The 23,772-nt window shown below is 43.6% G+C and overlaps 2 protein-coding genes across 5 annotated transcripts in view; one reads left to right on the top strand and one right to left on the bottom strand.

Moving 5' to 3' along the window:
- The window catches only part of SLC22A3 (solute carrier family 22 member 3), a 112,537-nt gene extending 99,499 nt beyond the window's left edge, over positions 1–13,038 (top strand). The window contains exons 8-11 of the mRNA XM_004368794.1: positions 5,940–6,048; positions 6,823–6,935; positions 10,287–10,386; positions 12,978–13,038. Coding sequence (XP_004368851.1) covers positions 5,940–6,048; positions 6,823–6,935; positions 10,287–10,386; positions 12,978–13,038 — 383 coding nt within the window. The remainder of the gene's footprint in view (positions 1–5,939; positions 6,049–6,822; positions 6,936–10,286; positions 10,387–12,977) is intronic.
- Positions 13,039–15,713: 2,675 nt separating this feature from the next.
- Positions 15,714–23,772, bottom strand: part of PLG (plasminogen) — a 51,616-nt gene continuing 43,557 nt past the window's right edge. For 3 of the 4 annotated variants that reach the window (XM_004368791.2, XM_023727984.1, XM_004368792.2), the window contains exons 17-19: positions 22,851–22,957; positions 17,092–17,237; positions 15,714–15,875 (exon numbers count right to left, since the gene is read on the bottom strand). In XM_004368791.2, the coding sequence (XP_004368848.1) occupies positions 15,714–15,875; positions 17,092–17,237; positions 22,851–22,957 (415 nt within the window). The remainder of the gene's footprint in view (positions 15,876–17,091; positions 17,238–22,850; positions 22,958–23,772) is intronic. The other variant, XM_004368793.3, reaches the window with a different exon arrangement.

The raw sequence follows: 23,772 nt of genomic DNA, 5'->3' as shown, positions 1-23,772 counted from the left end.
GTCCTGAATTTGAACTTCTCGCCTCCTGGACTGTGAGACGATAAATTCTGTCTGTTGAAGCCACCCACTGGAGGCACTTTTTTGTCACAGCAGCACTAAGACAGCATGTATGAAGGATGAAAAGGGATGTATCAGAACAGAAGGGTAGGGGTGGGTTCCAAAGTAGAAGATAGGTCCCAGAGTTTGAAGCACCTACCTGTCTGGGTTCAGGACTAGACGTTCTCTGTCATCACTGGACTGTAGTGTTCCCATGAAGGGGCTTCAGCAGGACAGCCACTAGGGGACGAACCTTGTGTGCATGCTAGCAGCTCCGGCATTGTCCAGCGAGCTTCGGGAGGTGAGGTGTGGCCTCGTCGGCAGACACCACAGCACTTTGGACAATGGAGATGAGGAGGGAGGGACAATAAGAGCATGAATTAAGGGTGTGGCAGGGAGTCTGGGAGGCAGAGGGTGATTCCCAAGATGTTTGGGAGTTAAACTGTCCAGAACTTGAGGACCGGTGGACTGTACAGGGTCGGAGCAAGGCAGAGGTTACAGATGACGCCAAAGGCGCTATTCACACAACCAGCTCTTCTCTGCCATGGAGCACAGCAGGGTCTGGAAAGAGAAGGCCTTTTCAACTCCCAGGGAGAATGTGAATTAGAGCAAGTTAATTGTTTCCATGTTCCAGGGGGTGGGAAGTGAGGGATTACCCAGAGAGCTGGATCTCCGGAAGGCCTTTGTGTCAGCACAAGAGAGGCTGTCTTTTTTGATACTCCTCGGAGGATCAGGACAGAAACTGGTCAGCAGGCTGCACGTCCTGGAAGTCAGAACATTCAGACTTTCCAGATGAGTTTGTTTATATGAAGGTTGATGAATTCCCAGCGTATCAGGTAGGCCATACTTAAATAAAGTTACCAGCGCCTACCTTTAGAACGGAAGAAGAAGTCCTCTGTCCTTTTGGAACAGTCTGATGCTAAGCAGAAGCCAATTGTTTACACTGATCTCATTTTCCTTAAGTTACCACATTGTAAAAGGTGGAGACTTTGTTGTCGATCAATACATGACTGTTTACTGTCTATTAATTAACACCAATTACCATCGAGTCTTGTTTACCTCTTTATCCCTTAAATTAAAAAAAAAACAAAAACCATAACCATCAAGTCGATTCTGAGGACTCATAGCGACCCTACAGGACAGGACAGAACTGCCCTACAGGGTTCCAAGAAGAGGGCAGTGGATTCAAACCAGCAACCTTTTTGTTGGCAGCCGCGTTCTTAACCACTGTGCAACCAGGGCTCCACCCTTAATTTAGTGCCTGGTAATTAATGTGGTACAAACAGTTAATGCTCTCGGCTGCTAACTGAAAGGTTGGAGGTTCTAGCCTACCCAGAGGCACCTTGGAAGAAAGGCCTGGCAATCTACTTCCAAGAAACCAGCCATTGAAAACCCTGCGGAGCACAGTTCTACTCTGACACACATGGCGTTGCCAGAAGTTGAAATTTACGCGATGGCAACTAGTATTTTTGGGGGGGAGGGTGATTAATACCTTCAGAACACTTAGAAAACGCATAGAAAATCTAAGGCAAAGGATAGACTTTTCTTCTTTGTCTAATAGGTTTTATTTTGTGGTTTTCCAGATGTAAGGCTTAAAATTGTTCTTAGCCAGACTGAAAACCAAATGCTGTTACTCAGGACACGTTTTATTTCTATATTCTGCAGACTTGGTTGCTTTTACAGCAACATGTCGTTCGCTCATGGCTGGCAAGAGTCAGTTTCAAATACCCAGTGCTCGGTGTGAATACCGAACGCTGCGAGAAGTAGCTCACTCTGAGCCCACAGTCCTTACTTCCAACCTAAAGCCATTTCTGGACTTGGCTGCTGGGGCTGTTGAATTAACATTCGAATGGCTCTTGACGTCAAGGCAGCAGGAGGAGCCTGGTGGGGAATGCTGATGAGGCTTTTAGAGGAAGCAGCTCTAAAATTATCTCAGAAAACAGCCTACCCCACTCCCCCTCCACAGAACCCAACGTTTAGCCGTCTGAGGAATGAAATTCTGGAAGAAGACACAGTTTCCCCTGCTGTCTCCCCATCTAAGACTCCCATTTTTGAAAACTCTAATTAAAGCCTAGAAAACAAAGAGCTTTCTTTAGCCCTACCCGTCTGCCATCTTTAGTCTGAGCTTATTTAGGGTGGCTGCAAACCTAGCAGTGTTGGTAAGCGTCTTCCTTTTGAAATAGAAACGATGTCTTCCGTTTCTGTCAAAGTGAAAAGTCGGCGCGTGTGTCTTCAGTTAGATATCTCCGTGAGGAATTTTCACCAACTTTTATTTCAGAACGCGAAGCAGGTGGTACATTCAGAGAGGCAAAATTGCGTTTATTTTGAATCCTGCATCCTTTTTTCAGTAACTGAACCATCTTCCCAGTGATCTCTAGGAACTTGACCAAACCCCCATTCAGAGGGAGATCCCTGCTTCTCTGTCTTCCCCTAAGACTCCTGGCAGACAATTTCAGCTTTCAAGTGTGTTTTTAAATTGTTCCGCTGGTTTTCGTCGTTGCTACCAAAAGATGTCACCCCAAGATGAACTTGGCGTACTACTGAGATCATGAAAATGTTCTGTGTGCACAGACGATAGTTAAGCCAAACCATCGACCAAGGAAATTGGTTTAGTTTCACTCTGTAACCGATGAGCAGTGTAGAGCCTTTGGAGCGTCTCTTTTGTTCCGCATTTTGACAAAATCTCTGCCCCAGTGTAGTTAGATACTGGCCTCAGCTGCTCAGAAAAAGTGTGGAAAGTCCTTCAGATAAAGACAAGGTCACCCTGTAGGATAGACCCTGTCTTCACTCCGGTCCATTTTGACAGCGTTTTCTGAAGGTTCTGCTGACTTGACTATTTAGTTCTCTGTAGTCAGTCAGTCAGTCACATGTTTTTCAAGGTGTGTGTGTTTTAATTTGGTTTCTTAGTTTTTGGTTCTTTCTTTCAAACACTTCTAGCCTCAGCTGTAAGCCTAAATTGTCATTGAACTTGTCAGCGGAACATAACTTATAAGAGCAAACTTGACTCAGTAGAAGGGGACTTGTAACTTCAGTAACTAACCTGGAGAGTGAAGTTCTTTGCATTGGTAGCAGGCGGGCGGCCTTTGGGATTGCAGACTACGAGCGAGGGAGGTTGCAGAATCTGGCCGGGACCCAGGGGATCTTGGCAGCATCTCCACTTTCCATTATCCAGCACCTGACACTGAGCACCCCCTGCTCCTTTTAGGAGGGGGCCGGAAGGCATTTCCTGGTCCCTCCGCTGGCCGGAATGAAAAAGTGAAGCCTAAATAAACACGTGTTTACAACTGTTCCCGCCAGAGCAGGTGGCCGTCCCACCGCAGCAGCGCACCCCCGACATCACTCACTCCCTGATGGAGCTGTTAATGTCAGAGCTGCACGTGTTTTCATTTGGGAAAAACATCACATCCGCCAGGATGTTCTCAGCCAGTTTGCAATCAAGATGCTACCGACTGGGGCCTCCCGGCAATGACCCGGATTCTTGAATCCTTTTTCCCCTCCTTGACGCTCTAGAAGAGTCCCTGGGTATTGCAAATGGTTACGCACGCAGCTACCAACCAAAAGGATGGTGGCTTGAACCCACCCAGAGGTACCTCTGAAGAAAGGTCTGGAGATCTTCTTCCAAAAGTTCACAGCCATGAAAACCCTATGGAGTCAGTTCTACCATGTAACACATGGGGTCGCCATGAGTTGGAATCGACTTGATGGCAACTGGTTTGAGTTGGATTTATCTTCTAGATAATTGTCTTACTAAATTTTAGCTCTTCTTGTTTGTTGAATATTCTCTAAGAGAATATGCATAACTCACTGAGCTTGATTCTCTTCTCTAATCCTCCCCACTCATGCCTAATTTTCTACTAAAAAAATTCTATACTCAGGAAGGGGCAATGAGAGCTGTTTGTTCCTGAGTGAGTGTGAGTATAAAAGGTAAAGATTTTGTTTTCAAAGGTGAAATCCAGACACGTGCCGAGCTTGCTTGCTTTGCCTGGGAGAGCAGACAGGGCCTTGTTCATGCAGCCCTATCCTCGTACCCAGTCACTAGAGAAAGATGGCAGAATTGGCACCACTCTTTAGACATTTACAGCACTGGCTTATTACCCTTCTGCCCTTAAAACACAAAAGACAGAAAATATTTAGATAGAGAACTTCCGTCATTTGCCCTAGTTACTGTGGAGGAAAGGAGTATTTCTTCATGTAGGCAGAGTAACCCCAAGAGCTCGTTTTTACATGCGTGAGCCAATTAACGTTTAAGAATCTAGATTGTTCTGGATTGTTCTAGAGGATACTTTTTGGGGGAAGGAGCAAGTCTGGGAATGGGGAAGACAATGAATGCCACAGGTCCTGGTGCCATTCTTCAGGGTGTCTTACCATTACCGTCTCTACACCACTGTCCCTACCTTCTGAACAGGGCTCGATTAGAGACATTATTCAAGAACCATTTACTGAGCGGCCGCCGCGTTGAGAATGATGTTCCAGACAGTGGCCTGCTGAGAGACTGAGTACACTGGCCTTTTGTTTGGAAGGAAGTCTCTGCTGCGCCCTTGAAAACCAGCACCACAGCGGTCTGGTGCCCGTCTGGTGCCCATTTGTTCTCCTTCTCCTCGTACCCCTTAGTGATAACACACGGGGTAGATGTTCTCCTTCCAAAGGTCCCAATCCTCAAAGCGTTGCTACTGTCTAGAAACCAAAATCAACCTCATGTCAGTATTCTCCTGGTCTGTGGGATTGAGTATTTATTTATTTGAGAATATATATAACATACACTGCAAGGTCCATATTTTTTTATCATGGTAAACATATGTGTAACTCATTGTTTGCCGTTTCAACATACTTCTCATGTACAGTTCACTGACGTTAGTTATGTTTATCTGTTGTTCAACCATTATCATTAATCTTTCCAATTTTTCCAATAACCTTTAACAGAAGTTCAGTATTCCATAAGCAGTAAGTCTTCCTTCTCCCTCGCTCCCACCCACTGCTTGTAACCACCAATAAACTTCATCTCTATACACTTGCCTATCCTAGATATTTCACTCAGCGGGTTTTCGAGGTTCATCCATGTTGTAGCATGTATGAGGACTTCTTTTGTCTTTATGGCTGAGTAATATTCCATTGTTGTATGTACGATAAAAACCCAAACCCACTGCCATCAAGTCGATTCCAACTCATAGCAACCCTATAGGACAGAGCAGAACTGCCCCATAGGGTTTCCAAGGCTGTAATCTTTATGGAAGCAGACTGCCACATCTTTCTCCCACGGAGCCGCTGATGGATTCAAACCACTGACCTTTTAGTTGCTAGCACTTAACCACTGCGCCACCAGGTCCATATTTGCTATCTTCTACACTTTTAGCAAAGAAAAAGTAATTATCTAAAGGATGGATTGTTATATTGTCTATTCCAACGTCACTTACTGCACTGCCCAGTAAATATGGAAGGGACTTTTCGCCTAGTAAATCCTTATTCAGTTATTCTTTCATTTCTGAGTAGCATTTACTTACCCTCTAAATAGCCTAATGCAGTAGACAGAATGTGGACTTTAGAATCAGAGAGAGAGAGGTTTCAGTCCAGGCCCCTCAGCTGCTTCCTCTAATGGTGCAACCTTAAACATAGAGGCCACCTCATCTCTCCAAGGCCCGGTTCCTCGTCTGAAAACCAACACAATAAACCAGCTGTGCTAGATCTGGAAGCTGACGGGAGGCGCTGAGCACCCTAACATACTACTGTCATTCCTGTTGTTGTTGTTGAAATTTAGCTACAGTGTTAGCAAGATGTTCATTGTCTGTGTTTAAATTAACAAAGACCTCGGGCTGGAGGAACGCTAAGCAAATATCTTAGGTTGCTTTGTTAAATATTAATGAAAGCAGACCGCTGACTCTTCCCTTCCAAACTTTCTGTGTTTACAGGGATATCATGGTTGAGGACCACAGTTGCTACCCTTGGACGGCTAGGGATAACCATGGCCTTTGAAATTGTTTATTTGGTAAATTCAGAATTGTATCCAACAACATTACGGTAATTCCAATATCAATCTCACGGTTTCTCATAAGTACCCTCTGAACCCAAATGTTTTAAGTTGACTTTAAAATGATAAAATAGATTCCATAGCTTGACAGTCTATTAACCCGGGCTGAATTAAGCCAGTGAAGAAGACACACAGTGATCTATCGCTTCTTTTTGCGTTGCTATCTGTCAACATTTTGTGGCAGAAGTGTTTCTCGTGTTAGTATCCTTATGCACAGCCGTGGTGCTGTGGAAGGGCAGTAGACCTGGAATCAGAAGGCCTGGTTAGCACACCTCTGTGGGTTGTGGGTGGAGTATGCATTCACCAGCATTACCCTGCTTCAAGATAATGACCTCTCTGCTGACCACAGTCCGTACCTGCAGCTGAGCGCATTTAAGGACAAATGAAAAGGTGTTCATGGATGAGTGCAGATCAGCCCCTTGTCTGGGGAACTATTCCATGGGCACACCTTGTTGTCAAGCTAGGGTACCAGGGAGGCCCATGAGTGTCACAGAGCAGGCAAGGCAGTGAGCTGCTGACAGAAGACGCCTTTGCACAATCCTGTAGGCGTCCTCGGTGCCCTCACTGGGGCTCACCGCCTCACCAGGTGTGACATGGTTCATGATGGAAGTGGTGTGCTTACAGAAGCAGTGGTGTTCTCAGTTAGAAACTATAGATATGAAAGATATTATTGTAATTTCATTTTTGTTAGATGTCTGGACATTTTAAGTTTCTTGAATTTATCTAATTTTTTCATTTCAAATATATAAATTTTGGTTTTACAGAAACTTTGGAGTTTCACTGTGTTCAGGTTTGTGTGATTTTGGGGGGATCGTAGCCCCATTTCTGCTCTTTCGGCTTGCAGCCATTTGGCTAGAACTACCTCTTATCATCTTCGGTAAGAACTCATTTTGTATGTTATTCTTAATGCCTTCCTCTGCATCCATGGTGTTAATCGACGTCTATGTTGATTATTGGCTTTGATATTAATGATATCCATTTAATCTTTTTATCACAACTGTTTCAGGTTTGAGACGCCAATCTGATTACAATAAAATTTGAAGACATATAAATGATTTTAATTTATTCTATATTAAAGGGTTGGGATGAACAGTGTTCAATTTGACCTTCTTTGTTTAGATGTTGAGTCAAAAGCAAATACTACTGAAAGTCCTTTATAGTCTCAGGGAACAGAGCCAATAATTTTCATGGGACCAAATTGAACCTTCAGTATATTTAAAAATAAGTGTAAAAACAAATTGTATTTTTAAATGTTCCATATTTATTGATATTCTGTATTAGTTTGCTTTGATGCTGAAAGAACTGGGGACACAGAATCACTTACAGATATACCATAACCTCAAGTTCGTACCCTCCTTCCTTCCGCCAGTCTTCACGGAACTCACAGAGGGATAGAATCATAGTTTGGGGAGGGACCTTTAAGGTAATTTAATCCAGTGCTTCTCAAGTGCTGGTCCAGCGTTTTCACCTGGATCTCACAATCCTCTCTCCCCACCTCGGCAGTAAAGGACACAGCTGGCCTCTGCCTTACTCTGCCTTCCCCCAGGACTGCTTCCTACTCTTGGCAGGGAACATTTTTCATTCGTTGCTCACAGTTAAATCTGAATAAAAATATTGAATCCATGAAGGTATACTTCCCAATTAATGCAAAAATCCTTTTTGACATTGTTAGGGACAGTAAGTCAGCATCTAACCATTGTGAATTCAATGTAAACAAATTTTTTTTCACAGTATTTAATGAGCTTTGGTTATAAAGCTCGGTGTTAATTGTGCCATTGTGCAACAGAGAGAGCGGTCTAGATCTGTTGGTCTGCTCATTCGAGATTGCGCCTGGCTGCGGATGAGTGCTGCGGAGCTGGGTGCTGGGGCCCCATACAGTCCCTTCTTTCTCAGAGGCTAGGTGGGAAGAGACCCATGCTTTTTAAAAATCAGTTATGATAGAAGGTGATAAATGCTAAAATAGTGAACGTAGAGGGCACAATGAGTGCACATCACAGGGACCCTCAACTGAGTTGAGTTGAGGGGGCAAAGTCAGGGAGGAAGGGAGTAATGTCTAGGCTGAGATCTGAAGACAAATAGAAACTACCCAAGTGAGAGGTGTGGGGTGATACTCCAGGCAGTGAAAAGGCCTAAAGCAAGAGGAAGATGTGTCCTCAAGCAAGCAAGAGGCTAAAGGGTAGAGGTGTGAGGTGCCCATGAGAAATCCAAGTGGGAATAGGGCTGAGCTCAGGCTCGAGGTCTGGCCTGGAGATGAAGAGCCGGTCGATGACCACAATGACATGTGGATGACAACTGAAGCCATGGCGAGACTGAGATCCCCCAGAGCAGAGGAAACGTGGGAGGAAGGCAGAGGCCCAGGACAGAGCCCAAGGAGAGACCAAGTGTCTGGTACCACAGAAAGCAGGGAGCCAGCCAGCAGATGAGAAGGAACGCAGGGAGAGTAGGAGGAAGAAGAGAGGATGCGACAGCAGCCGAGGGAAGGCTCGCGCCGTGAGGACTAAACACAGCACCATTGCACCTGGCGGTGGGCCGTCCCTGGTGATCCAGACAGAACCTAGGTCAGAGCAGGTTAAGGTGGGATATGGCTCGAGGTGGTGCGCTGGAGCTGGCCCCCACCGGCTCGCCAGGGCCACTTGTTAAATTTTCAAGAATTTTGTGAGCCAGTTATGAAACACAGCCGTTATTAGAAGTCCAGACTAAGACAGACTAGGAAGAAAGGCCTGGCAATCTACTTCCTCTAATCAGCCAACGGAAACCCTATGGATTCCAACAGTCTGATCCGCAACCAATCACGAGGATGATGCGGGACTGGGCAACATTTCCTTCTGTTGTGCACGAGTCGGGGGCTGACTCGACAGCAGCTGACAACAACAAATCCAAACTTAAAGCGTATGAAATATATTAAAAGATAATGCATAGCAACACTCGTCACCTCCTAATTAATTGACTGTATTTTACTAGGACCTATGTTTTCGAAGTCATTTATGTCTATTGTACCTTTACGGTGGGAGCACTACAGCACATCTCTTCCCAATACATCACTCAGTGATATCGTATCAGGAGCTTGAAATGCCCAGGATGGGAGTAGTTACATCACAGCAATCAGCAGACACTACAAATCAGGGCTGTGCTTTCCAGACAGCGGTCATTAGACATTTACCAGCACACCACTCGGATGTGAGGATGTGACAAAACTGGAGAGGCTGGCTTTCAGGAAGCCTGGTTCTAAAGAGGAGTGCAGTGCAGTGGGTACGAGCTCCGCTCCTACCCGAAAGGTTGGCAGTTTAAATCCACCAGCCGGTCTTTGGAAACCCTATGGGGGCAGTTCTGCTCTGTCCCGTAGGGTCACTATGAGTCGCAATCAACTCGACAGCAATGGGTGTGGTTTGGTTTGGGCTCTAAAGAACAGGAAAAGGGAGATGGTAACCGGAGGGTAATGTGTTACTGAGGGAAGGTTCATGAAAGACGAGAGATGTGGATATGTTTGGATGCTGATGGGGAGATGCCACTAGGTTGAAGATGCTACAAAGAGGGGGTTAATCACTGTAGTGAGAAAAAAAAAAAAAAAAACCTAAACCCCTTGCTGTCCAGTCGATTCCAACTCATAGCAAACCTATAGGACAGAGTAGAACTGCCCCATAGGGTTTCCAAGGCTGTAATCTTGACAGAAGCGGACTGCCACATCTTTCGCCCGTGGAGTAGCTGTGGGTTCCAACTGCCCACTATTTGGTTAAGAGCCGAGCGCTTCACCACTGCGCCACCAGGGCTCCTCTCACTATAGTGAGGCCCCAAAAGACTGGCATAGGTGAGGGATTCTCCTTGGGCAGAAGCAGGGACGAGGTTTTCAGTGTAACATTACGGGAGGAAGACAGGAAGGGTGAGTACATCACAGTGTAGGGAAAAAGAAGTCCAGGAGGTTCCTCTCTGGTGGCTTCTGTGTTCCCTGTGAAGTGGGGGCAGGTCGTCTTTGTGTGTTTACACTCTATAAATGCTCGGTAAATAAGTGAAGGAGTGAGTGAATGACGACAGCAGGGGGCGATGGTAAGGGGTTTGAGGAAGGAAGAGAGCATTTGATTTCATGGCGCTGCAGAGCTGATCAGTGTGAACAGAGTTCCGGGGCGCTGGTTGAGGACTGCTGAAGGTTAGCGAGCACAGCCACTTCCAGGCAGGGAGAGAGGAGCCCGCTTTGTGCGTTCCGGTGCCCTAACGCTTTTCCTCTGTTTCGTAGGTATCCTGGCATCTGTCTGTGGTGGCTTCGTTATGCTTTTGCCTGAAACCAAGGGTATTGCTTTGCCAGAGACAGTAGATGATGTAGAAAAACTCGGCAGGTATTGTATGAAATTCAACACACCCTAAACAAAGCCGCTGGGAAAAGGATGGTGTAGAGAAATTGGAGTATCCATGGGGAAAAAATAATATTAAATCCTCGTCTCACACCCTAAACAAAAAACTCAAGTAGATTAAAGGTGAATGGAAAACGAAAACAAAACTGTAAAAGAGTATGTACTATTTTTCAACGTGGTTATGGAGAGGGAAGCATTTCTAAGGTGTTAAAACTCAGAAGTGATCTCCAGGAACAGGATCGGTGATTTGTCAAAGTGGAAATAATGTACACGTGCATCAATAAGGAACTGGTTGAAAAAATACCACACTAACAATATGGATTACTAGACCGTGATCAGAAGAATTGAGGTATATCTATATGTAATGACGTGAAATCATTTTCCAATTTGATTATAAAGTACAAATTCAGTGAAACATGCATTATAGTATTTATTGAAAAAAAAGAAAGACAGAAACCAATAACAATGCCTTTTGGTGGCTAGGTGGAAAAATAGATGATAGAGATAGATTGATGGATCTGGATCTACACCTGGATGGAATGAAGGGCGGGAGGGATGAAGGGAGGGAGGTAGAGAGGGAGGAAGCAAGTAAGAAAGAAGATAGAATAAGGAGAGAGGGAGAGATTGATCTTTGTAGGGAGATGTCTAAATGGTGTGCAGGGCAAGTTAATATCCACCAAACATATAAACATAAAGAGTTATATTAAAAAAAATTCAAGTTATACAACTATTTGTAATTTTCTCTGTATTTAAAATTTTTTATAATAAAAAGAGAGAATATGAATATGAGAATGCATAGGGAAGGATCTAAAATAATTCTATATACCCTCTGGGGATAGAAAAGGCTAGGCAGAGAGGTGTGGCGGGAGGACCATCCCATTTATACTCTATAGACTTCTGTATTATTTGATTTTTTTTTTAAATTAGAATACATAGTCTCGTGTTATTTGTATTTTTTAAAAATTTAACAGCTGATTTTAAAAATAAAAATCAATCTTCTTAGAAGAAATTAAAGGTGTGGAACTTTGGATTTAAAAATATGTATCAAAAATATTTATAAAAAGACCAAAATTCCGCCTTTTGATTCTACTTCATTTACTGCTGTCTGTTGAAGGAACAAGAGTGATATTCGCATTCTCGATCCACAAGCCAGTCAGGGGTCAGATCTGCAAGCTCATCAGAAAAAAACAGAGGAAGAGAGATCATCTGAGATCAGAACTTTTGCCAATTCATTTGTAAAGATAAAGTGAGAGCTAAACAACTGGGAGAGCTGGCGTTTGGAAGGGCAGTGTCTAAATGGCGTGCAGGAAAAATTCATAGCCAACCCTTACAGGAATATAAAGAATTATACCTGCAAACTTCAAGTTGCAGAAATTCTTTCTAATTTTTTCTACATTTGTAATTTTTCATAATAAAACGTTGAGTAAATTAAAAATACCTGGTCTCTACCTTAAAAACAAATCTAGTAAAAGTATGACTTACAGTTCTACAAATTAAGCACATTAATTGCTTTCTATAATTATTTACTCAGGAAAAAAAATTAGCTTCTCCCCAAATTACTGTAGCCTGTTGGCATTTTCTCTTTTAAGACTACACTGAGTTATATCACTTCTGCTACCCTCGTTCACATCAACAACTCTATTTCTAAGCTGTGTGTTACACAGTAGAAATTCACAGAAGAAATGATATGCTATAACCCTAATTAACACCTCCCTAGGAGTCCCTGGGTAGTACAAATGGTTAATACACTCAATGGCTAACCAAAAGATTAAAGGTTCAAGTCCACCCAGAGGTGCCTTAGAAGAAAGGCCTGGTGATCTACTTCTAAAAAATCAGCCATTGAAAACCTGATGGAGCACAGTTCTCCTCTGACACACATGGGGTCACCCTGAGTCAGAGTCAACTCGACAGCAACTATTTTGTTTTTAATTGTCTGAAAGTAGGTCCAAAATGAACTTGGAGACAATTAAGTATTTCTAGCCTTCCATTTTTGTTGCCTTTGAGTTGAGTTTTTATGAGGAGCTATGCATGAGTGAGGATCCCTGGTGGCACAGTGTTTGAGTGCTTGGCTGCTAACCAAAAGGTCAGTGGTTTTGAATCCACCAACCACTCTGTGGGAGAAAGATGTGGCAGTCTGCTCCCATAAAGATTTATAGCCTTGGAAACGCTATGGGGCTGTTCTACTCTGTCCTATGGGGTCACTATGAGTTAGAATGGACTCGATGGCAATGGGTTTGGTTTTGGCTATTCCTTCTAATAAGGAGCACTGGTGGCACAAACAGTTAAGTACTTGGCTGCTAACCAAAAGGTTGGCAGTTTGAACCCACCAGCCACTCCATGGGAGAAAGATGTGGCAGTCTGCTCCCATGAAGAGTTACAGCCTTGGAAACCCTATGGGGGCAGTTCTACTCTGTCCTGTAGGGTTGCTAAGAGTCAGAATTAACGGCAGTGGATTTGATTGGTTTGATTTATGCATGAGTGTATTACTTTGACATTGAGTAATAAAAAGAAAACTTTCTTCTAAATCATTGCACGATCTTAGTAAGAATGTTCTCTTTTCTCCTTTGTTTTGTTAGTCCGTGTTCTTATAAATGTGCCAGGAAAAAGAAAAGCCAAGTTTCAAGCTCTTACCTTTGAGGCCCCTGCCAAAGACAAAGGGAAGAAGCTCTGGGGTCTGACCCTCCCTGGAAAGGTGTGCCTTGAAGAGACGTGTGTGTCCATTTCAGCTGCAGGGCCGTGAAGTTCCAAGTGTCCTTAAGACTCCAAGATGTTCAAACGCCCCAGCGTACTTTGATATCATGTTGGCTGAATTCTGATGTATACTGTGTTGACATTTCTGGGAACACATTCTACATGGCCGCTTTAGGAGCATCTGTAAAATGTGAGACACCCTGAGTCCAGAGGTCTTATCTTGTGTTGGAGTGACAGTCTCTGCCCCACTGGGTTAAGGAGAGACAGGCAAAGCCTCCCACCCAGCTCTCGTGACAGCTTGTCGGGACAGCGGGATGTGCAAAGAGAGGGCCTGGGAAAGGTGTACATGAACTGTATTCATCAGATCTGATCGAGGGCTAAGGCTCTACACGGAGTCTTCCGAAGATACTACAGCAGACGCAGAGGCAGGAATCCTGCTCAGGAAGAGACGAGATGGGATCTAAGCACCTTGGACCACAGGGTGCTGAACCCTTGCTTTCTCTTCTCCCCTTTGTGGCATTGGCAGGTCGGTCTTCCCTCTCTTCCACCTTCTCTGTAGCCCTGGGGTTCCAGGCGTGGTTTAGACATTGCTCCCCCCATAAAAGCCAATTGTCCTGCAGTGTGAGCATTGGCTCTGTTCTTTGTAGAATCAGGCTTTCGTCCTGAGAGGATTCAGGATAGTTTTGATCTAGTGGACATGCAGAGCCACGTCTCAGTATTTTACTGAACAAAACCCATGGGTGATGATCCCACGGGTCTTAGGATTTCAACAGCAAAAGTATATTTATCTTATCTTTGGGAGTTCTCTTCTCTGATTCATCTTATCTTTGTGAATTCTGTTTTCTGATGGTGCCCACGGCCAAAAGGAGAACACAGACAGTTCTCACTCAGTCTTTGAACTTGTAACTTGTCTTGGGAAGCAGCTTACATTTTAATTTAAAGGAAAGGTCAGTTTTAAAACTCGCTGCCGTTGAGTCCATTCCGACTCATAGTGACCCCTATAGGACAGGGTAGAACTGCCCCTTAGGGTTTCCAAGGAGTAGCTGGTGGATTCGAACTGCCGACTTTTGGTTAGCAGCCGTAGCTCTTAACCACTGCACCACCAGGGCTCCAAGGTCAATTATAGCCATGCTTAAAATACTTAGCAGCAGCTTTATGTATGACTTTACAGACACTAATAAGGGATTTGGTCTTTTCTTTCTTCTTATTGCAGCTTTTGAAATGTAAGACTTAAACACAAATATGCTATTTTTTTTTCCCGGTATTCTGCTTTGTATGTGATATTTGTTATGTTCTCAGATCCAGTGTATATCTTATGCAGGATGTTGTAATGAATTATTTTGTATGGACAGGCAAAATGGGTACCAAAGTGAAATCTTGCCAACGGGGAAGAAAGTTTCTATGTGGAGAACATGTGACAATATGTATCATGTGTGCTACTTGTGAAATAAGCTTTTGAACCCTTGAAGCACAAGAGAATCGAATAGGAATGTTGAATTTTCCAATGAAATAAACACAGACTGTGAGGGTTTGATGCTGCATTCACCCTTTATTCGCAGACATTTGCGTTTTTGCTTTCTTCGCGTTTCTTTTTGCTTTAAGATGGTTGTTGCTCTTTGTTGCTGTCACCTTTGGATTGTATTTTGGTTCCAGAAACAATAAAAAAATTTAAATTGTCAAGAAAAACCTGTAGGTGTGCTATCTCTTCTTTTTGGACATGTGTCAATTTAGAAGACTCTTCCCGTTGGACTGTGTGTGCTGCCTACTGTTTTATGGGCGGGCAATGGGAAGTAAATGGTCAGCCTTTGATGTTTGTGCATTGTTCCTTTTCAGGCCTTTGACACAATTCCTAGACTCCAATCTGACCCAGAATAACATTCAGACTAGTAGCCTGGGCTTGAGTTACACCTCCACTGCCTAGCTCACTTCCTGATATACAGCTGTCTGCTCAGTGTTCCTGGGCTAGCGTCAAGCCATCAGTAACAGATTTCAGACCCAAGAATAGAACTTGTTGTCTTGACTCCCCATGTATGCTGCAGCTTTGAAAACATTCATCTCAGTGCCGGAGATAAAGACATTAAAGATGTGTCAAGCCATCTTTAGCTGACAAGTAAATGCACAAGGTGACCCACTAGGACTTCTCAGCTCTCTTCCCTGTGATTTAGAGACTCCTTAGTCCTTGATAGCATCCAACTCATAGCTGTGAGTTGGAAATGACTGATGGCAACAGGTTTGGTTTGGGTGTTAGGGTTAGTCCTTGATACAACTTTTCCTTATGAAAAAGAGCCAACTCACTGAGGTATGTTAAAGTTACATTCTTTAAAATTGGCTACGTTGGGGTAGAGGGTGAATGAAGAACACAAAAATGTTGAAGATCCAAAAAATTAAGTCAAGGTAAGTATAGTTTATTTTCAACAAATGTCACAACTGTGCTGCCTTATTAGTAGCTCATGCACAGGAAAATTTATCCACAGAATATCAAAACACGTTGAGGTCTGGCAGTTGCTGGTAGCTAAGCACAGGGTCTTAGTGTGATCACTGTTAATTATTTCTGAGCACGCTGAAGTCCCTACCTGTGTCCCGGTTTCTAAAAAAGTTGATGCTCACTGTCTCCCAGCCAATTAATTATCCCTCATTACTTCTTCAATCCAAGTAACAAAACTTGAAACGCGGGCATAAACACCAGGCTTATTGGGCCGTGCACAGCCAAGACCCCAAGAAGTGACTCCTTGTAAAACGTATTTGTCCTTCTCGAAGCAAACCAGAGGTCCTCCACTGTCACCCTATACAGAAGGGGAGGGAAAAAGTCATGTGAGTGTTAAACCACCGTCCTTTTATTAGGGGATGTCATTCTCATTATTCAAATACACGGTTTCCCAGAATTTAAACATTCCTTTCCAATCAGAAAGTAACTTATTAACATGATTTGACCATCTGCTGTGCTCAAGCACTTTGCACAGCATCTTCAGAAAAACCATACTAGTTAGTTTATCCTGGGAAAAAAATCCCTTGTGAATACTCTACACATCTCTTCCTTTCTTGGGGTTTCTCTTAGGCAGGGCTAACCCCAAGCCCAGTTGCAAAATACATGCAGTTGGTCTTTGTCCTATACCCCCTTCCACCTGGTCTTCTGGAAACACCATCACCCTAGTCTCATTCACCAGCATGTTCCAGGAAGCATGTAGTCTGTGGTTACAGAAGCCTTACTACCCCCTAGAAACCCTGGTGGCATAGCAATTAAGAGCTACGTCTGCTAACCAAAAGGTGAGCAGTTTGAATCCACCAGGTGCTCCTTGGAAACTCTTTGGGAGCAGTCCTACTCTGTCCTATAGGGTTGCTATGAGTCAGAAATGACTCGATGGCAATGGGTTTGTTTTTTTTTGGGGGGGTTTTTTACTACCCCCATACTACTGATCTGGACCACCACCATCTGTCGGCTTGTCATACTATGGTCACTGCATGTTGCTGGAAGCTACGCCACGGTATTTCAAATACCAGTGGGGTCACCTATGGTGGACAGGTTTCAGTGGAGCTTCCAGACTAAGACAGACTAGGAAGAAAGGCCTGACAATCTACTTCCAAAAATTAGCCAATGAGAACCCTATGGATCACAACAGAATATTGTTCACTGTGGTACTAAAAAATGAGTTCCTATGTTGAAAGTCACTCAAAATACAACAATGGACTTGAGCATACCAATGATGGTGAAGATGGCACAGGGCCGGACAACATTTCATGGTGTTCTACATGGGGTCACCGTGAGTCAGAGCCGACTAGATGGCAACTAACGACAATTGATCTGGAACTCAAGAGCCAAGCAATCACCTTGGATTATCTGAATACGTATTTGGGGTCATACCTAAAGGGTTTCTGGGCAACATTTAGACTGTGGCCTTCGGTTGACAGGTCCTTCTTGAACTTGCCACTTTGGGGCTGAAAAGTCTAAGGGGCCAAGACAGGCCAGCATCAGGACTCACTTTGTCTCTTCCTCTTTCTTACCTGGCAGCTGTCTGTACCTCCACTCAAGAGACCAGCACAGAGCTCGGTTGGCCTAACTCTTTCGTTCAGATACTCGTAGCGATTGCACACTTTATTCTCAATCACAGGGAGCTGGGCTTCCTTGAGAAGACCAACACCAAAGGTGCCTGGGTTTAAAGAGATTAAAGAATGGTTACTGGTCCCAAAGTCTGTTCATGAGGAAACTTCCAGAACAACAAAGCAGCAATGATAGATTTCTTGTTCATGAGGTTGGAAAACCACCAAGTCAATACCTAACACTACTGGAGTTCTTTTTTCTTTCTGATCCTCAGAGTATAGACATAATCTAAGAGTTTACGTCCCCGTGGAACTGGACTTAACAACATGGGTTTCTTTGTGGTGCTTTGTTTTTATTAGTGTTGCTGTTACGTTTTGTTTTTGCTTTTTCTTTTTTAAAACTATAAACAAATAATTTTTAATATGTGAAGAAAGTTTGGAAACTATAACTGCCACTATGTTTACATGGTCTCTTTCAGGCTTTTTATATGCTTTGTTGCTACTTATCATATTGTACAACTTCATATCCTCGTTTTTTCACTGAGCAGTATATCACAAGGACTTTTTCATAATGCTATACAGTCTTCATAATTAATATTTTAATGGCTATATAGTAGTTCAGGGAACAGATGTACAATCATTTGTATTTTAAAAGAATAGCTATCAAAATGTAGTATAGCCATACAATGGAATATTATTCAGCCATAAAAAGGAAGAAAGTTCTGCTGCATGCCACAACACGAATGAATGCTGAAAATATTAAGTGAAATAATCCAGGCACAAGAAGACAAATATTGTATAATTCCACTTATATGAAACAACCCCGATAGGCAAATACATAGAGACAGAAAGCAGATTAGTGGCTGCCGGAGACTGTGGGAGGGGAGAATGGGGAGAAACTGCATAACAGGAGTACAGGTTTTCCTTTTGGGGTGAGGAGAACGTTCTGGAAATGGTGGTGATGGTTGCACGACACTTCGAATGTACCAAATGTCACTGTATTGTACGCTTTGAATGGTTAAAATGGTCAATTTTATGTGATATGTATTTTACTGTAATAATAAAGAGTATCATTTATAAGAATTCATCTTTTCAGGCATAAGTTCATCACGTGGTATTATCTCCTTTAACTCTCACAACAGTCCTGTGAAGTAGGCACTTTGATCATTACTACTTCTTGTTTCATAGTTAAGGAAACTGCGGTCTAGAAGGTTATGTGATTTGCCCAAGACCATCCAGCAAGGAAGTGGTGGAGCTGGGATTTGAACCTAGGTCTGTGACATCATTGCCCCAATTCTCCATTACCATGCTCTTTGGCTTTTACTGTTGCTTCCACCATTCCACATCTTTGTTCATACAATTTATTCATATTCCTTACTATTTTCTTAAGTGTGTTGCTGTTGATAGGTGCCACCACGCTGATTTTCTACTCATAGCGACCCTATGTGACAAAGTAGAACTGTCCCATAGGGTTTCCTAGGCTGTAATCCTTATGGAAGCAGATTGTCAGGTCTTTCTCCCACAGAGTCACTGGGCAGGTTCAAACCACCAACCTTTCAGGCAGCTGAGCACTTAACCATTGCACTACCAAATTCCCAGAAGTTATATAGACATATTTATGGATCCCAGCAGGGCAGGATTATCCAATAAACAAGGTAAGCACAATGCTTACCTAGCTTATCAGATCATCTCTAGTGAACAATTTTGCATTTTTCACCACATCAAAGATTCTGCTTCTAGGTATGGCTGGCATCTATCGCTCTCTCTACTCCACAGCACCTTCCTACAGAATCCAAGCCTCTTTTCAAATTTACAATCGCCGACAGGGGCGGATTATATGCTACAGATTAATAAGTATGCACAAGTAAGCCTGTGCTTCCCTTGCTTAGTGGGTAATCCTCCCAAACTCCCAGTAACATTGCCAAATTATTTTCTAGAAGGGTGTGCCAGTGTAAAATGTCACTCATAAATATCATTTGACTACACCCTTATGATTATTTAATTTTTAAAAAATATTTGCTAAAGGTGGAAATAGTCCTAACTCAGTTTTTAAATTTCCATTTCTCTGATAATTAGGGAGAGTGGACATTTTCCTGTGTGCTTGCTTTACTAGCTGTATTTCTTCTTTTGTTAAAAAAATATGTATTTTTGGCAAATTGAAATACAGCATTTGCAAAATAGCCAGAGGAAATGCTGTTTTTCCACATTGACACACCCAGGGGTGTCTCAAGGTTTTTGCAAATAATCCAGTTTTGCAAGCTCAACCTTCACCCGAGTTTTGTAGAAAATGGTTTGTTAGTATCAAACAGCCAGGGAGATGAAGTTCTATTTCTTCTACAAAGACTTTGAATAAATTTAGCAAATTTTCTGGGTTCAGAAAACTTACAGTCAGTTTGGAGTTCACAACAGCATATAGGAGGACGATCCATTTGGAAAGAAGAGGTTTGTCTAAGAGTTCTTCCAAAGCAGAACTCAGACCTTGCGTTGGGCAGAGTTGCCTTAAAGGAAGGTCTTGACTACAAAGTATTGCTCCCTGTGACAAGGGAACGGCCTTCTCAAACTGTTTTGCTGGAAATTTACCCAAGTGTCGCCACTATTTTATCTGTTTCTGAGCAAGATGAACATTCTGAGACCAGAAGATAATCAACTGCTATTTCAAGGGAAGCAGATGTCCCAGGGGTGGTGCAAACAGCTGCAAACTGAAAAATTGGAGGTTTGAATCCACCCAGATGCACCTCAGAAGAAAAGTCTGGCAATCTACTTCTGAAAACTCACCCACTGAAAGCCCTATGGAGTGCAGTTCTACTCTGACACACATAGGGTCGCCATGAGTCCAGTTGACTGGACGGCAACTGGTTCGATGTGGTTGGTGAGGTGATAGTGCCATCTGGTGGCCAAGATAGAGACGGCATTGCTGGAGTCTGAGGGTGACCTGGAGACAGAGGCCCTTACAGGCCTGAGGAGAGGAAGCAGGGAAAGTGCAGCAGGCCCCTGAAAGTGATTCCTGATGGCAGCCTGACCTGGAGGAGTATCTTGGCCTCAATGCTTGTCTTGCATTTGGAATGTCAAAGTCAGGGAAAGTCTTTGGAGATACGAAAAGGGAATTTTGCGAACATAAGACTTTTGACCTGACACAGAGACTGGAAACACTGATTTATTGCATACCATTGTTGACATGTGGAACATTGGTAACCAGGCCAGAGTTATGTTTGTGGCTTCCTGGTCCAGTTAATATTCGGAGAATCATTTTCTCGGTAGACATGCGGTGAGACTCGGAGAGACGGGCAGAGCCCAGTGCAGGACTACAGGTTAGAATAGGACAGAGGGACAGCAGATGGGCTCGGGGGTCAGGCCTGCCTGGGCCCGATCAGGGCTCAGTACACACTAGCTACGTGATTTTTGCTGCTGCTGCTGCTGATGATGATGATGATGGAGAAGGAGGATAAGAAGGGAGAGAAAGAAGTAACAAACTTAGGAACTGCCGAATACCATCCCCAAAGCCCTGGGCACTTCATATACTTTATCTTAGTACTCTCAGCAATCTTACAGAGTGGCACCAATGTTATCCCTGTTTGACAGATGAGGAAATCGAGGCACAGAAGGATTAAATCACTTGACTTATGTCATGTGAGCCCTGGTGGCATAGTGGTTAAGCGTTTGGCTGCTAATCGGAAGGTCGGCAGTTTGCATCCACTATCTCTTCCTTGGAAACTCTATGGGGCAGTTCTACTCTGCCCTATAGGGTTGCTGTGAGTCGGAATGACTCCACAGCACTGGGCTTTGGAATGTCACGTGGAAGGTGGTCGAGCCAGAACTTACACCTAGCCAGACCAGTAAGATTTTAATATCCACGCTTTAACCAGTTGGGATGCTGTAGAGGACATTTGTTGTTGTTTTTTGGCCGCCTAGCAGCCATTCAGCCAATATCCCATAATTCTGTTATGGGGTTCATCCTTCGCCCATTCTTTGTGCGAGTAGGTGGGCTCCAGGGGTGGAGCAGATGGTACAGATCTAAACCATTCTGCATATCCAATTCAGTGATTGGCTCAGAGACAGGCACATGACCCAAATCGGCCCTATCAGAGCTCGGGAGACTCTTATTTGCCGGCTGGGGAAACCGCACCTCTCCTTCCTCCCGGAACCGGAAGCTGCGCTGCGCGGCCAGCTCTACGGCACCATATGCGACCCGGAAGGACTACCTGTGCGAGCGTGGGGCCATCGAGAGACAGAGAGAGCTGGGACGTGGTGGCATCAGGTGAGCCTCTAGATGTTTCAGTTCGGTAGTTCACTTTCTTTTTAGCTTAGTCTAATCTGAGTTGTATTTTCTGCCGTTGCAAGCATGGTATCTGACACAAACGTGCTGCACATTATTAATAAGAGCTACCATTTATCAAGTTCCTGTAAAGTGCTGCGTGCTTTTTGTGAATTTTCTCATTTTTTTACCCACAGCAGCCCTTCGGCCCATTTTTTTCAGCTGAGGAAAAAGGTTCAACAAGATTTTTTACTTTTTTAAGTACCTACAGCTAGTAAGTGGTGGAGTTGGGGTTCCAACTCAGGTCTGTCTGACTCCATCGACCAGGCAGGCAGTTTCCACTGTGCCATCCTACACCTCGTTACTCACCTTCTTTCGAAATAATTTGATCTAACTCATATAAGTTGTGGTGTTTACCTTTAAAAAGATGCAAAACGCCAGGAACAGCCCAGAACATGCACACATGTGCTTCTTTTGCATTGATTCCGTGCTGCCAAGCTTCCTTTTCCTTCGACTCCATGCTTACAGACTCATGTGCGGAAAGGGGAACCACGGTGACTCAAGAGGGTGACATTTTAAAAATAGTAGGGAAAGAGGGAGGCCATATTTCAAATTACCTAGACCAGTAGGTTTCACCTTTATTTTTATTTTAGCCACAAAACCTTTCTTCTGAAAGCTTATGCAAAAAGCTAATGTGTAAAACACAATTTTACAGTGATTTTACAGAAGAGGAGTTAGACAGCCAGTGAGTACAAAGAGGTGAAGTGACTTGTCTTGGTTTACCCCTAGTGCAGAGCCAGAACTCTTCCAGGTCCCTGACTCTCATTTCCCAACACTTCTGAGGAAACTGAGGCAGATATCCTAAGATATTGTTCCAGTGTTCCTTTGACCAAAGGTCCAAGTCTAATGGATATAATTATCATCAGGACACGCAGCAAAGACGAGAGATCCGCAAACATGTTTATACTGGATCCTGCCCAAATGTTGCCTATCTTGCCCTCTACCCCTTCAACCAATGCTAAGTGTCACCCCAGAACTGGGGAGTCAAAGGCCCTTGCCTTCTTTCCCCCAGCTGCCCTTCTCTCATCTTCCTAACAGCCTCTCCACAAACACACCAGAGGCAGACTAGTCTACCTATTATCTATGTTATTGTTTTACATCAGATTGGGAACCCAGTATGGCTAACTTAAAGTGAAAAATAATTTAACAATCTTAATCTGTAGGCTGTGTCAAAACCCTATTTTCCTGGAGAAACAATATTAAAGTTGAGATTATAGATTGAGAGACTCCAAGAAACTCTCCTCCTGCATACCCCCTGCTGACTGATTATGAAGACACAGGAAAAGGCCCATACCAAGTCAGGTGGGGGTGGACCTCAGCACCCATTGCTAAGAAGTTGTACAACTCTCATTTTGTCATGTAGGCTGTAGGGGAAAAGCAGTCATTATGTGGGTCATGAAGTTGATCTCACCTTGAGTGTCACCCCAGCCAGTGATGTAGCATTCTGTCCGGTCAGCAACCACGTAATTTGCAGGTGGCAGACAAGCTGGGATGACTTTGTCAGTGATGATGGCAGGGCTAAAAGGAAAACATCACAGGTTATATTTGTTTGCCCTCTGATCACCAGCGGTGAGATACTCCCTGCCTCAAAGGCCCAGAATATTCCAAGTTGGTATTTTCTTGCTTTGCTGACACAGAGCTATGTAGAAAATAACTTTTTATCCTCCCATTTGCCTATAATATTTTATGAACTAAAATGCAACATTTCATTTAAAAGGCATCAGTTGTGTTCAGGAAACTGCTGCTGGTTGCTTCCGGGAGTAGGGATGACAAACACTCACTTCTCATGTGGACCCCATTCACTATTGGAATTGTATACCAAGTCCAGGTTATTATACTGATTTAAAGGGAAAAGCCCAAAAGGCATCAATCAATAGGTGAAACCCTGTCCAAGGCCAGAATAGTAGAAAATGTATTCTGTGTCCATGAGCACATTGTTCCATCTTTTGGATCCTTCCTCAGTTTCCCTGTCTGTAAATGTTACAACACTATACTTCTAAGACTCTAATAAAATAACTGGATAGCAAATGAAAGAGGATTGGAAATAAGCACCATGCATAAACAAAATGGTATTATTCTCAAAGAATCATTTTCAGAGAACTTTCACATCACCTAGAGTGCCAGGGAATCTCAAAATCAAATACTAGAACTTTGAATTTTAGAATTGATTCTACTTTAGTAAGTTGAAGGGGAAAACCCATTGGAAATGAGAAGCCCCCTGTTCTGGTTAAGAATCATCCTCATCAAGACTAATGGGGCACAACAGTCCAGGGACAAGGACTAGAAGGCAGGAGGGGACAGGAAAGCTGGTAATAGGGAACCCAAGGTTGAGA

This window comes from Trichechus manatus, unplaced genomic scaffold (assembly GCF_000243295.1).
Source record: "Trichechus manatus latirostris isolate Lorelei unplaced genomic scaffold, TriManLat1.0 scaffold00002, whole genome shotgun sequence".
NCBI lineage: Eukaryota > Metazoa > Chordata > Mammalia > Sirenia > Trichechidae > Trichechus > Trichechus manatus.
The sequence above is the reverse complement of the archived record's forward strand: the minus strand, read 5'-3'. Positions and strand labels throughout refer to the sequence as shown.